The sequence below is a fragment of the Pelophylax lessonae genome, assembly GCF_965119305.1.
Source record: "Pelophylax lessonae genome assembly, chromosome: 6".
Lineage (NCBI taxonomy): Eukaryota > Metazoa > Chordata > Amphibia > Anura > Ranidae > Pelophylax > Pelophylax lessonae.
In genome coordinates, this window is record NC_138773.1 from 198,401,947 (window position 1) to 198,417,539 (window position 15,593).

General features: G+C 39.1%; 1 protein-coding gene across 1 annotated transcript in view; it reads left to right on the forward strand.

The window, feature by feature from the left end:
* Positions 1–15,593, forward strand: part of NRP2 (neuropilin 2) — a 202,497-nt gene that overhangs the window by 93,747 nt on the left and 93,157 nt on the right. Inside the window, exons 4-7 of the mRNA XM_082260771.1 lie at positions 2,492–2,722; positions 4,160–4,315; positions 5,640–5,809; positions 11,243–11,398. Of these exons, the coding sequence (XP_082116897.1) occupies positions 2,492–2,722; positions 4,160–4,315; positions 5,640–5,809; positions 11,243–11,398 (713 nt within the window). The remainder of the gene's footprint in view (positions 1–2,491; positions 2,723–4,159; positions 4,316–5,639; positions 5,810–11,242; positions 11,399–15,593) is intronic.

The window sequence follows — 15,593 nt, forward strand, 5'->3', positions numbered from 1 at the left end:
TGAATATAACTGTTTTTGGAACCAGTTAAATCAATAGGTTTAGTTCCACCTTAATGCCCTGCAAAGCTGCAATTAAAGCAAAACATGCCAACTCAAACCTTCCTTTACAACAAAACTTTACAGGGAAGCTGTTGACCTCTGATACAGAGTACAGTGATGGGAATCCTGCATCTTAATGGAATTTTACTGTAAATTTAAAACAATTGTGAAAAGGAAGGTTTTAAAGCGGATCTTCCTCCAAAAGGGGAAGTTCCACTCTTCCTTCTCCTCCCCCCTCCTCTGTCAGATTTTGAACATTATTTTGGAGGGGAGCAGGTACCTAGTTTCGACAGGTACTTTCTCCCCCTTCTGCTTGGATCGAAGTTATCCTCCACCCTCACAGTTTTTGTAGCTTCATGTTTTGCCATCTGTGTCCCATTGGGGAGATTTGGCTTCACTTCCTGTCCCATAGCCAAAACAGGAAGTGAGAGGAAATCCCTGCAGACTAAGGGAATCTCTTAAGGGACCCCAAGTAACCAGAACTAGTGTCCCCATTGGAAGATTTCACCTCTATTACTTTTCTGGGGACAATCCCAAATTTGGGATTTTCTTTTACTTTCACTTCCAATGATAATGGTAAACAGGACAAAGAGAGATGGTGAAACTCCCTAACGGGGACACAGATGGCAATAAAAACTGACAGGTGTTTTAATCCATCTCAACTCTGTCCAAAACTGAAGAAAGTTGTGCCATTAGTTATACTTTAAGTGTTTTCTGCAATAAAGGATTTTTACCCTCTCCTTGCAAGCTCCTTACTTTTTTACACTGAGCTGTACATCTACCAGGTGCTAGGATGGTTGAACCCGGGTGCAAATGTGTGGAAGTTACGTCATCCAGGCTGATCGTGATGGCTAATCCCAAAACCAGGAAGCAAAAGGATGTTGGCAACAGTTTGGAAGCTCAGGGGTGTTGCATTGCTGGAGAGACATTGAGTAAAGTTTTGTGTTAATCATGAGACATCTTAAATTACATAACCAAGTTTAGAACTGCCCTGGCCCTAAGCAGCTCTGCTCTGAAGAAAGAGTTCAAAGCACCCTCCTCATCCAGCATTCTGTTCACTGATTGTAAGGAGCTAGAGCAGGGTTTCTCAGCCAGGGTTCCATGGAACCCTGGGGTTCCTCCAGAGGTTACTAGGGGGTTCCTTGAGCAACAAGGAAATATTGCCTCCCAGATGAGTTCCCAGTGACACCACTGATCTTTTTAGCTATCTATAGGGGGGTAATTCTTCCCAATGACCACAAGTGTAAGAAGCAATCTTCCCACTGACCATCACACTAATGTATCATTAGTTATAAATATAGTAATTTTTAGCAGGGGTTCCCTGAGACCAGAAGGTTATTTCAAGGGTTCCTCTGTGTTGAAAAGGTTGAGAAATGCTGAGCTAGAGTAACTAGGCCACTTCTTACCACCCATAGAGGGCGCCACCCTAGGCAAAATGACCTGTCTGCCACACTTGGAATATACAGAATCCCTAGGTGGAGCTTTTAGGTGAGTTTTCTAATATATTTAACAAGAAACCAAAATGGCTGCTCTCAAATCTCAATAATTTTATTTATTTTTGTTTTATTTTTTTCTGGAAGGCTGCATAAACCAAATACTTTTTTTTATGTTTAATTGTATATATAAAACTGTATGTTTAGAATACATTTCTGTATACATTTGTTGAAAATGTAATCAACGCTGATTTGCATGACACTGTCAGAGCAGGGAGACTGCTAAAAGCTGTTGAATAGGATTCTGATTGTGTATTGTAGATATTTTTTTTTTATCTTTGCCACATATTTTAGCTTAAACGTGAATTGCATGCTTGCCCTCTGCTTCAGTCACCACATCATTCCCTTAAAGCACCTCAAAGATACAGAACACAGCAGGACCCTTTGCTCATTCAGTACAATGGATGCCATTGTTGAAGCTGGTGCTAATAGAGTATTAATAGCCTTTGGTCTACTGATGAGCAGAAAGCATTCTTTAATCCTCAGAAACTGAGGAGCCATAGCTGCAACCTCTCTCCTACTTTTTATGTTTGTAACCTTTTGAAAATAATTTTGCAAGTGATCTCCAGAGATGGAATTTTTTTTTAAATATGGCTTGATATCTTTATGAGAGCCAAATAATATCTGTGAGAATATATAAAAGTCTTTGCAAAAAAGTTTTTTCTTTGCTGATGCGGTTTCATTGATGTATTTAATGTAATTTTTAATTGGTATTTTATTTAAAAATAGCCGAAAGCATCCACTAGGATTGTCTTTTTTTTTTTAGGAAAATCACATTACAGAAGCCTTTTGTCCACTGTTAAATGTATAGCATTTGTTCATTAAAATTGGTATTTCCAAATGCGTCATTTCCAATATAAACATATTACTTGGGTAATAGTCCCATTTGAAGTGTGTGTTGATTACGGGTCAACAGGGTCATTTAGCATTGTGTCTTTATTTCCTGTTTTTTTCTCTAGGCTCTGAAGATTGTTCAAGGAACTTTACCAACACTAATGGCACCATTGAATCTCCTGGCTATCCTGACAAATATCCACACAACCTTGACTGTGTATTTACTATTTTGGCTAAGCCAAAGATGGAGATCATCCTGCAATTTCTGAACTTTGACCTTGAGTATGACCCTCTCCAAGTTGGCGAAGGCGACTGCAAATACGATTGGTTGGACATCTGGGATGGCATTCCAAATGGTATGAAATGTTTAGAATTTTTACCAAGGAGACTAGAGGCTCAAACCATGAAGCTTACCACAAAGATAAGAATTTTTATTTTTAGCCATGTAATGGTAAGCTTCAAATCTCATTGGACTTAGGCCAGCCATACATGGTTAGAATCTTTTTGATTCGAACCGTTATTGGGCAGGGTGAATGTACCAACTTGATCGATCAATCAACTTGGGTACAACCAGCCTGCCAGATTCGCTTTCAATTATCACAAGAAGCTGCTCTAGCCCCTAGCGATAATCACTGTCTTCTCCTGGCCACCCCTGCCCCCCCCCCTCCCCCCCGGTAGCAGACAAGAGCTGGGCAGGAGGGATTCCCTTGTAAGCACTGTCTGTGTTGATGGGGGAATCGTTCATATTTCTTTAGAAATTGGCACCGTGTATGGCCTTCCTTAGTTGAAAATAAGGATCCTTATCTTAGTCTTTTAGCTTCCTGAATTAAACCTTATATGCGTAAATACATGTTTATCTATCTATCTATCTATCTATCTATCTATCTATCTATCTATCTATCTATCTATCTATCTATCTATCTATCTGTCTGTCTGTCTGTCTGTCTGTCTGTCTGTCTGTCTGTCTGTCTGTCTGTCTATCTATCTATCTATCTATCTATCTATCTATATATCACAGCATAAATGATGATAAATGCAGATCCTGTACTTCGGTTCCGTAAGCCAGCCATAGGCAGTTCGAATCTTGGCCGGTTCAGCAGGGACTGGCTGAGATTCAAACAATATATGGGCAGGCTGATTGTACCCAAGTTGATCAATCAATCAACTTGGGCACAACCAGCATGTCAGATTTTTCTGCATTTTGTTTCTGCCAGTGGCTATAGTCATTGTATTTAATAGCCATTGTAAGTAACCATTGTATTTTGCCGGCCTGAGATGCTCCCCACGCCCCCCCACCCCCCACTGGCATAATACAATAGTGCAGCGGGAGGGATTCGCTAGTGTTAATGGGGGAATCAAGCGATTTTCTTTCCTTCCATCCATGATGAAACAAAAGAAAAATGTATCATCTGTGGCCAGTCCTAAATGACAAAGAGCATGCAGTTGAGGTGAGCAGTAAGTATGTGAGTCAAAAGTTTAATGATTCTTCACTTTCATTGTCAACAGCACAGCAAGCCACAGTTTGGCTCCTAGTATTTCCATTAAATCAACCTTTTTACCTCTTCCCCTTCTCCCGCTTTAAGACACCAGGCAATCAAATCACTACCTTTTTGACCAGGCGTATTGTATTAGGTTACTGGAATTGGCAGCTGCCTTCTTCATATACCATTACTGCCGGTGGCCTGTGTAGCAGATAAGAAAAGCACCAGAGTGCTATTAGTAAAACACAGAAGGATGTGACAGCCTCTAATGCCCTCAACTGATAACACTGATGCTCTTATTTCTCTCTGCAGTGGGGCCCTTGATTGGCAAGTATTGCGGTACGAAGACCCCCTCCGAGATCCGCTCTTCAACTGGCATACTCTCTCTCACCTTTCACACCGACATGGCGGTAGCTAAAGATGGCTTTTCAGCTCGCTTTTACCTTGCCCCTCAGGAGGTCCCTGAAAGTAAGTTGAATATATATAATTTTTTTTTTTTATTATAGCTGTCAGGTGTTGGAAAAATCTTCTTTCCCTCTAACAGTATGTCTGTCAACCACATTGCCTTTTTTTAAACTTTGTAATACCTGCGGTCCTACAGTTTTGCCATCTCTGTCATATTAAACCAGTGTTCTCTGTCCCTCAGCTTGGATTGTCATTACATGTTTTGTTTCAATCAAACGTTATTGAAGCTGTAGCCATATTCAGCAGTACAATAAGTATGGTGTCAGTCACTCGCATCTCCTCAGTGTATAATTGTCTGAAATGTTTGTCTTCTCAGGCACTACTGCATTAATATTATTCTTTTTGCTGGCAAATAATGTGTCTTCGTTATTAAGACTCTCCTCCGGAATTGTATATTTATTTGTTTATGTTGCTTTTGGTGAGAAAAATAACATTTGTGGGATGCGCGGTTGTGAGATTCTCTCATTTGCCTGCAGATTCCCACAATACCTTGGGAATAAAATTCCCGCAGAGTGGCTTTAATTAAAGAACATCTTTTGGAAGCCAACTGTAATGTTTATAGGTTGCGAAATTGAGCACAATCATACATTGATGTTGATGTTTTTTTAATTAGCCTGTTCCTGCATTTTCCACTTATTATGCATTCTGCTTATTGTCTCTGTAGCACCTTAGTGTCTGCAAAACTTCTCCAGTGTTAAAATACAGTACTCCTTTATGCAGCAGGAGAAACTGTACAACATTATTAATTATCATTTTTATATCATTAGTGCCAGTTATAGGCAAGAAAACTTTAATACGGACACCTCTGGGATGGAATCACAAGCACAGACATCTGACTGTAATATGCAGAGTAGCCTCCGAAGAAAATAATTAAATCTCAACTAGATACAGTGCAGTGTAAGGATAGAGTTATGAAACTGGCCCAAATGTGCCCATCTCAGGAGTCTGTGAATAAGACCAAGAAATTAGTATTTCTGTTAATCTGCTGAAGGCTTAAATTGCTGAAGATTAGCAGCATTTTTCTTGTGATAAGGCCGTGTTTTGCTGTCCCTAATTTGCTCTGCTGTTGCGAATGTTCACCATTAAGAGACAAGATAGCAGAGCTTGTCTGTAACAATTAGAAAGCTCATGAATGGGATGATTCACGCAGAATCTCAAATTGCACGGAATGCTCTACAAATGTACATTTAATTTAAGAGCATTAAAGCTCTTAGGAAAGTCTGTTGAATATTACCCACCTGTTATGTGAAAACTTGATTACCGTGGAAGGCAGGTCTGGAAATGAAGTCTGTTTAAGTTTTAATATATGGCTTTATGTCTTGTTCAGCATTTCAGTGCAATGTTCCCTTGGGACTAGAGTCTAGGCGAATATCCAATGAGCAGATTACTGCATCTTCAACATATACAGATGGAAGGTGGACAGCTCAGCAGGGAAGGCTTAACAGTGATGACAATGGCTGGACACCAAATATGGACAACAACAGGGAATACCTGCAGGTGAGCTGACAGTCTCTTTCATTCTTTGACAAGTCAAAGTAACCATGACTTGTTAGGTAAATAGCTTACTAACAAACAGTGCTACATACACCCAACTGAAAAACACACTATGTATAGCATGTATTGTGCTTATCAGACAGATGTGGTAAATGAAGTGGTTTGTTTTCTTTTGAGCCTTTAAAAGAAAATCAGTAGACAATTCCAACCAGGTTAGTTGGCTTTTGTGTTCCAAGTTAATGGCTTACTATTGTAAGGGTAGTCATTGATGGGCAGATATATCCTATAGAACAGGCAAAAAAATATCTGTCTATTATCAGAGGAGCTGCCATAGTCCTTGCATGACGGTGACACTGGTGTATATTTGGTACCTTTCCTTTGCTCCATATCAAAATATCAGACCAGCTCATTGGATTTTTTTTTTCAGCACGTTGGTAAATCTCCCTAATAACAGCACCATGAACTGACTGTGGACACCCTATATAGCCAGATTATCATGTGCTATTATCAAATGTGTCTGAATAAGAAGTAGTTAAAAATATGTGATATTTGGTATTTTATTCCTCCTAGCATTTTCATTCTGTCAGACCATGGGTTTGAGAAAATAGCCTACTTAAATGACCACACTGTTACTAAATAGCCTAGTCTGACAGACAGAATTTAATATATAGTATTTGGTAGGGGAACACATGTATAGCATTCTTCTGTGTTCATACTGGCTCATCCAGAAATCCAATAGAGTTGTATTGTACCCCTTAAAGAAGAATTCCAGGTATGGATAATATTACATAGTTATATTGGTCCAACTTGGAACTATGCATACTCAATAGTTGTTGGATCCCTCTAGAAGTTTGAAATCACTGTAGTAGGCACTACTACTCCAGTGATCTCCACTTGCTTCTGGGTCCCATGCCGAGCGGATGCCCTGTTGAATTTTGAACTCGTCGGTAGGGGTATCATTTAGTAACCACTTTGCATTTTCTTAATGGATGTGTTATTGGATGAGGTGGTGAGCCGGGGTGGTGATGTCACACTCTACACCTGATCCAAGTAGAAAATGATTTGCTTTCATTGAGAAAATGCAAAGCATTCGCTAAATGGAGCCTGTGCCGATCAGCCAACCTCCTTTGTTCACAATGCAGCAGAGTAGCCGCTCGGCAGGGGACCAAGAAGTTAGTGGAGAGTAGCACTGCCTACTACAGGTATTTCCAGATTCTAGAGGGATCCCACAGGTATGGTATATGCCTAGGTACCTTGGTCCAAGCTGGACCAAAGTAACTATGTAAAAGTATCCATAACTGGTATTCCTTAAAAGTTGTACTATAGATACTGTAATATCCTGCAAAAGTCAAGCTGTTTTGATGATAACCCTTAGCTATTTTGGGTGTACCTTTTATAAACATAGCAAACGCAAGAGTATAAAAAGCATTACTTTACATGCAATGGACCCCAAGTTTTTTTTTTTTTTTCCACAACCAGGCTATAATTGTTCCATAGAGCATTAATAGGAAAGACATTAACATGCTTGCAAGTTTAGGGCCTCTTCTACTACCACACAAAACTTTACCCTTGCAGAACAGATTTTTTTTAGATACGATGTTATTACTTTTATTATTATTATATATTATCATAATGCATCCATCTGCTGTAAGCCAAGATGCAGCCTTGTCTGTAAATGTAGATAATAATTCACTGTGTTAGGAGACTGTATCCCACACCTGCAATGCTGCTGTACGAATCATTTGTGAAGTGATGCCAATAGATGAGGAAAAAAGCTTATGCTGCAGTGTCTAGTGAACTGGTTTAAATCAGGTATATTGATGTATTACGAATGGCTCCTGTCAAGGGCTCATTTGAATGCCTTATAAGACAGAATTTTGGAAGCTTTTGCTATGCATTGGGAAGGTAGCCCTCTTAAGTGGATCTCACTGCACCATGCTCAGGATTAATTGTTAGTCAGGAGGCATAATGCTAAGGCTGGTGGGAGTGCCGTAATGAATTGATCCTCTGCAGAAACAGGCTGCAGCGTTTTAAATCACCCCGTCACCAGTCAGCTCCCTTAGGATGTGAGCCAAGTATAACTGAGATTTAGTGTACAGGAGAAAAGTATAACTGCTTCTGAGCCAGCCTAAGGTACAGTGTGAGCTAAATAAATAATAACACATTCAAGATTACAAAACTGAAGGGTACAGAATAAAGACACACATGCGACACTGTAACTTTTTGTTTTTAGAAAAAGTAAAATGTTACATAGTTAATCTGGTTGAGAAAAAAAGAAAAAAAAAAACAAGTCTATCCAGTCCAACCCAATCACCCAATCACTGATTATCTCTGAAATGACCATATTTTTAGGATGCGCTTCCATTATAGTCAATTTTACTGTGCTGTCCAACCATATCCTCTTCTACATTCGGACTTTGAGCTGTATACAGCTGGTTGTGTGTTTGAATGCCAAATCTCATAAAGAAACCAGAGCCAACGAAATTGAGTTAATGCGAAACTTTTCAGCTGAAAAATGTGATACCAATCTGTTATATTTTTGCTGTCACTGTCCATTCTGAAAAATAGTTATATGGTTAACTAATCACAGACAAAGAAACAAATGCAGAAAGTGTGTTAAGGATGGTTAATTTGTTACTTTAGCTTTGTCAATGACTGCGACATTACAGTTACATTCTGTATGTCTCTGCCATTACCGTGACTGATGCACAGAGTAGCATTGTAACCTTTAGCTAAGACAGTTTCCTGAATAGCAGCAGGGAGAGGATTTAACACTTTCATCAATGAAAATAAAACCTACGGTGTAATATCTACTGCCATCTGCCAACCCCTCCACCTCCTATGTTATGAAGGTCAAGCTATAAATGTAAAGGCATTTCATAGTCCCACCTATGGTTCCAAGGGGAAGGCACATTGTCTCAGCAGGGCTGCGTCCAGCTGCCAAATACTGAGATAATTTATTCCACATTAGTAATCTGGCAGGAAAAAGAAGCCACCAAGCAAAATGCAAAGTGTCTTAGGCATTACTGCATTGCATTTTTTTTTTTTTTTATTTGAGAAAAACTTTAGGACTGCATAGGCTGCCTCTTGCATCACATCATCAGCAGTGTTAACGTCTTTAAAAGTCATATACAGAAAATGTTAACTGCTTATGATTTTCACAGATACAGTTACAGGAGCCAACTGTTGGTTGGGGGTGGAGGGTGATGGATGCATAGCTTTCCTTTGCTGAAGCAGATTATTGCTTTGTCATTATAGCCTTTGGTATAGAACAGTTAAATGGGCATGACAGCTATGGATAATTATCTAACAATATTAGGGTGGTGTAACATTGGAAAAAAAACAGGTTGGGTTTTTTCTAGTTTTTATTTTGGCTAGGTCTTAATACTTATCCATGTAATTCTACTTACTTGAGCATTCTATTTAATGTATAATATAAGAGTGAATAAAATGTTAAAAATGATACAAGAAACAATGTAATTTTAATTGAAAAAAAAAAAAAAAACAATGGCTGCTATGTTAGACATGACAGGGGTAGAGGGGGCTACTCACAGCCAGGTCATTGGTCTGTATGGAAAACTGAATCAAACTCTTTACCATGAATCCAATGTTACACCTGCTTAAGTATGATGACTGTAACGATGATGGTGAAATGATTAGTTTTGACTGCCAAGGCACCAGTCAGGTGGATTACAAAATGGCTGGGTGAATCTCCTGGTTAAGCATGCATTTCTCTTAGGCTACATTCACACCGGCTTAAAAAAAATGCTGATCATAGAGGAGTTTAATGTTTTGCCTGTAGAAGCAACTAATATTATCATATGTGTCCATGCATGTTAGGTATCCTAGAGGCGTTTTTTAAGCTCAGCATTTAGAAGCACCCAACAAAAAAAACCTTCTGTTATTGAGAGAGTTTTTCTGGCAGAAAAAAAAACGCTAAACGCTCCTAAACACTAGTACAAAAAATGCTCAAAATTAGCATTTATCGTCTGTCGACAGACGCAACCTCATCTCCGTGAGCCGAGTGGGTTCATGCTCCTCCCATGAGAAGTGGCCTAGGCAGTAACATTTGAATACACACGCCCAGGGGGCTGTCCCTCTAGGCATAAACCCCCACTGCACAATCCAGCACATCAGTTTGTTTCTGCCTAGAGAAGGAAGCGCATTCTACTAGAGCGCTGAGTGCCTCTTGGGCTTTTCGCCATCAGGTCTCTGTTGTACAAGTTTGTAAGGCAGAGACTTCCTCGTCTGTGCACACCTTTACCAAATTTTACAAAGTGGATTTGTTGGCATCTTCGGATGCCTCTTTTGGTAGTAAGCTTTGCAGGCTGCTGTTTCATAAGAGAATACTTGTTTGTAATTATCTTCAGGGTCTTTTTTCTGGATGAACTCCTGTTGTTTGGTTGAGCTCCATGTTGCCCAGTTGGCTAAGTTTAGCCTTTTGGAGTTGACGTTACTATCTGGTTGCGTTTTTCTCACCCCCTCATACCTTCACCTTGGGACATCCCACTCAGCTCATGGAGATGAGGCTGCATCTGTCGACGGATGATAGAGAAAATACGATTTTTGTAAGATCTTATCGTAAAATCTTTTTCTCTGATGTCTCTTGACATACGCAGCACCCGCCCCTCTGTTTGGGGTTGGTTCTTTTGTCTTCACTGCTTTTAAACTAAACTGATGTGCTGGATTGTGCAGTGGGGTTTATGCCTAGAGGAACAGCCCCCTGGGCGTGTGTATTCAAATTTTACTGCCTAGACTACTCCTGATGGGAGGAGCATAAACCCACTCAGCTCATGGAGATGAAGCTGCGTCTGTCAACAGACATCAGAGAAAAAGATTTTATGGTAAGATCTTACAAAAATCGTATTTTTTTTACCTCAAAGGCACTGCCATTTTTTAAAGTTTGTATACATGGAGCCTACATGTGCTATCCATGTCAGACTACCTTAAACAGAGGATTTGTCCAGAACTAGCTAGATAAATACTTTTTCAGTCTGACTGTTCAGAATGGAATGATCGTAAGCCCTATGACTACCTTACCAGGGCATGCGGTTTCTTTGCAAAAGTTAATGATAAAAAATGAACTGGAAACAGTAAAGAATGTTCTGTTTTCTCCCATCTATGTCCCATTATTCAGTATGTTTAGAAACATGTACTCTGTCAATCTTTGTATCAATGATCTCAATGTGAGCATTTGTTTATCCTTAGTTCAGCTTTGAGATAACACTGCCCAGAGCCTAATACCTAGTGTCATGCTGCACCGCTAAGCCACGTACGGTTCTAAACCGAGATTGCTAGGCACTGTAAAAAGATGCAATTGTTAGAGCAAACAGCTTGGATGGGTCTCGTCTGGGAGTTAAGCTGTCAGACTTTTACTAGAAAACTGTGTGCAGCTCTAAAATACTAAGTATATTGTTATCATTAATATACCTACAGATTGATCTCCGCTCCTTGACTCTGCTGACAGCTGTGGCAACCCAAGGTGCTATCTCAAAAGAAACACAGAATGCCTATTATGTCAAATCATACAAGCTAGAAGTTAGCACCAACGGTGAGGACTGGATGATGTTTCGTCATGGCAAAAACCACAAGGTGAGACAACATTTCAGCAGCTAATTGTTTCAGAGTTATTTTAGAATACTAACCGTGAAGAAAAAAAGATAACAAGCAACGTATATAATAGTATGTAACTGAAACAAAAAGCTGTTCACATTTCATGCAGCATTTTTTTTTATAACATAGGAATAAAATCTGTCTATATTCATTAGATAGAATTAAAGCAAGAGATCTTCCCTCATATCAATACTCCCATTCCTAAAAGTTGCCTGAACTCACAAATAAAGATGTAGAATCTTATAGGGACCATCTAGAAATGTTAATTGGGTCCAGGCAATAGCCTAACCTTTTTTGAATTGCCTCACAAAATAGAAGTGCATTTCCTGGGATGTGATTTTGTTTGGGCACTGCTATGCCTACAGCTTCATAGCTGTAACTCTTCTTCCACTAACTGTTATTCTCATGAGATTTAAAGTGAGGCTTGGCGATGCCACCATAGTTCTGCTCTCTCTTCCCTTTGCTGGAGGGGAAGTTGCATGGCAAGGGTTTCCCTTTCTTCTGATCCATTTATTCTGTGGCTCTGTGCTTCCTCCACCTCTTATGTTGCTTCCACCTCTACCAATATGACCACTTCCACACAACTAAATAGTGTGGAACAAGGCATGGTAAGTTAGTAATGGAAAAAAGATCACCTGCAGGGAGACCACAGGGCAATACTGGGGTTTAGTCCCTCATCCCTTCTTGCCTTTTTTGGGTACAGCCTCGATAGTGTAGGTCTTTAAAGCCCCACTCCAGGCACCAGCAAAAAATACCCTTGCAGTGGAACCTCCCCACACTACAGTACAAGGGTTTTATGCTTGTTAAGTCTAGGGGTGGAGGAATAAGCTGTAATACTTACCTTATTCCTTGCCTCTCAGCAGGCTTTCTTTTTGTTGTGTGATTTGTCCCCTGAAGCCTCTTCTTTAAGGCATTCCTTTCTTCGGTTGCACACTGAGGTCATCACATACAATAAAGGACCAGTAGTCTTGCATTGTATGTGAGGACTGCAAGGGCCCACCCACAGCTTAGATATCAGAGGGAGGAGGTGAGTGCCAAAAGCCTGCCGGTGCAAGTAGTAAGGCGAGTATTACAGTTTATTCCATTACTTATACAATTAACTGCACTATAAGAATTTTTTGTTCATTCTCAGAGTTTAGATTTACACTTCTGATAGATATGAGATGTCTGTTACCTGGGCAAAGCCAGGCAGATCAGACAATTAATTCATGTCTATGAGACCCCTGGATGACTACTGCATTATGTCATTTAGGTTGAACAATTGATCAGGCAGCTTAGAAAACCAATAAGCCACTCCCACACTTTGCTTCACCCTTCAAACGCCGAGCTTGCAGGTTTGTGTGTTGTGCTGCTTTGGGGCATGCTTGCACAACCTTTTAAGCCTGTAGCCAGCCTTAATTACTTTTCTTACTATAGGATACAATATTCTTGATACCGCAGGAAAATATGCTACAATCTAAACATAGGAAAACTGAATTCTAAGAAAATTTTCCATTGTCAGGCTAATGGGTTATTTTCAACTCATACAATCATTGTTTTCATGTTTATATATAATGTGATGCCACACACAGTGGGATTCCTATTAAACTCCATCGGCATTTAAAACGTCATTTTAGGGCACTGTATTGAAATCTCATGAACTCTTCAGTTCTCGGTATGAATGATGTTTAGGATGCAGCCAATTACATTTACTGAAAGGAAATCTGGCCTTTTGCAGACATTATTAGGAGCACACTGTGGCAATGAAGTGTAAAGAATTTTGAAAAAATGATATTGTACTCTTATTGAAGTGTGACATAGAAGGGCTATTTTATTGCTCGCAAAAAAATCAGTGAAGTGTTTTCTAAACAGCAAAACTACAGTGAAAACTGCAATTTCCAGCAAAGAGCACTTTGTAGTTGTTAGCAAACTTGCTTAAAATGGGATAGATATAAATGTACACGTCTGTTAAACTTCAGGTTTTAAAACTGCCATGATATTATGTATTTGAACCCAGGAAAAGCTCTAAGTGTCAATTTTTTAAACTTGCAAAATTCAGCACTGGCAACTGTATTCTTGTGATTTTATTTCTTCAATGTTGTAAGCCTTTCCCTTAAGAGAAACCAGGTCAGAGCACCAGCTTTACAGGCTATTATACCTGTTAATGGAAGGCCACTGGTGTACAGAGCCCCTGCTATGGTGAATTCATTTGTTATGACCCTCAACTCAAGCTTGGAGCTTTAGGAGGGGTCTTAAATTACATGGGGTCCTCGTCCTACAGCACCAGCCAATGATGATGGTACAAGGTTCTTCTGCACCTCTGGTACCCCAGGAACAATTGGGAAAAAAGTAGCAACTTGATTCAAATAATCCTCTAACAAGTCACACAATACCTCATGGGGTACCAGTGGTATGGAAGAACTCATTGCCCATCATAATTAGTTCATAAGAGCCTGGAATAGTTTATCATCAAGTTTAGTGCTGAAATGCATGCTGGTGTAAGCATAGTTCAGGGCATACATGACTATGACCATCAAAAAAGGTCACACAACAGAAACATGCATTTGTCACTGTACCTGTACCATTGCAAAAACAATCACACATTCTATAAGTGTGAAATTTTTCAAACAATGATTTGCATGACATTGCAGCACTTCCAATTTAAAAACTGCTCGCATCATAAAAAGAACGAGAGTTTAGTTAATGATAGACATAGCCAAGTTGGATCAAAGCAAATAAAGAGCTCAGTGTTGTATTGTCCTAAAGACTATCTGCCACATCCATATGAATATATGAAACACAAAAAGAAAAGGGGGACCCCCAGGTGGGATTTTTTTTAGGCTGAATTAAGTAAAAAGAGTATAAAACTATTGAATTTATTTCACATAGTAAAAAGTGACAAATATCACATTATAAAAGTATAAAACAATTGACCTTCCATTAGAGTACACATGTACCATACTGTATGTTCAGTCAGGGAAGCCAGGTGGGTCATAGGATCAGTGTTAATTTTGACATCAAATTTCCATTTTTTTATACTCTTTTGACTAAAATGCCATTTAGTTTTAGTCATATTTTAGTCACCTGAATTATTTTAGTTTTAGTCATATTTTAGTCGACCAAAATCCCTAGTACATTTTAGTCGACTAAAATCAAATGGATTTAATTAAATTTTAATGCATTATTTAAGCATTTCTTTAGAATTGCCAAACTCATTATATACTCCTGGAGTAAAAATCTAACAACATGTTTCTATTTATGGCATTAAATCTGAGTTCCAGCATCAAAATCGAAAAAATCGATTTTGGGCCATCCACTTGCTAAGGGCCACCTGAAAAAGAAATGGATGCTCCCAATTTTTTTTTTTGGTCACTTACCTTGATATTGAAGAAAATATACTCACCTTCCTTCCACTTCCTCCCTCGGCCCGCGCCGTCACTTCCGGCTTGTGATGACTCCTGGGAGCTGAACGTCTTTGCTCCCAGAAGTCAATGCACCTGCACCGGCCCCGCTCGTCACTTCCGGTGTAAGCGCGGCAGAAGTTCAACTTAAAAATATTTTAAAAACCCCCAAAAAAGAAAAAAAAACTGTTGCCATTGCACATTTTACCTGAATATATTACTAACATATAATATTAAGAAAAAAAAATAAGAAAAGCCTTTTTCTTATTTTTCTTTTCTTTTAGCAGTTTAGTAGATGCCCCCTACATATTCTTATGTGGTAGGGCAGTGTTAATTTGACGTCAAATTTCAACTTGGTTTTAGTTATAGTCTTTTGACTAAAATGCCATTTTAACTTTAGTTGTATTTTAGTCATCTCAATTGTTTTAGTTTTAGTTGTATTTTAGTCGACTAAAATAGCCTTCATTTTCTATGAAAATATTTTAGTCAACAAAATTAACACTGCATAGGATGTAGATACCCAACCAGACATACGTAGGTTCACACTGACACATCCACATCGAACATGTTTCGGAACATTTAAATTCCTTCCTTGAGGGAAAATAGCAACAGGGTACTCAGGTCTATAAATGCAAAGTATACATGTCAATATATGTGATTTGTCCAAACCGTATCATCATAACCAAATCCATACAGTCATCATGGCATATATAATACTGTACTCACATTTATACAATTGGGTCAAAACATTTCAAATTAGCTCCTGGAAATGCGCCCCATTGTGACCATGTCTC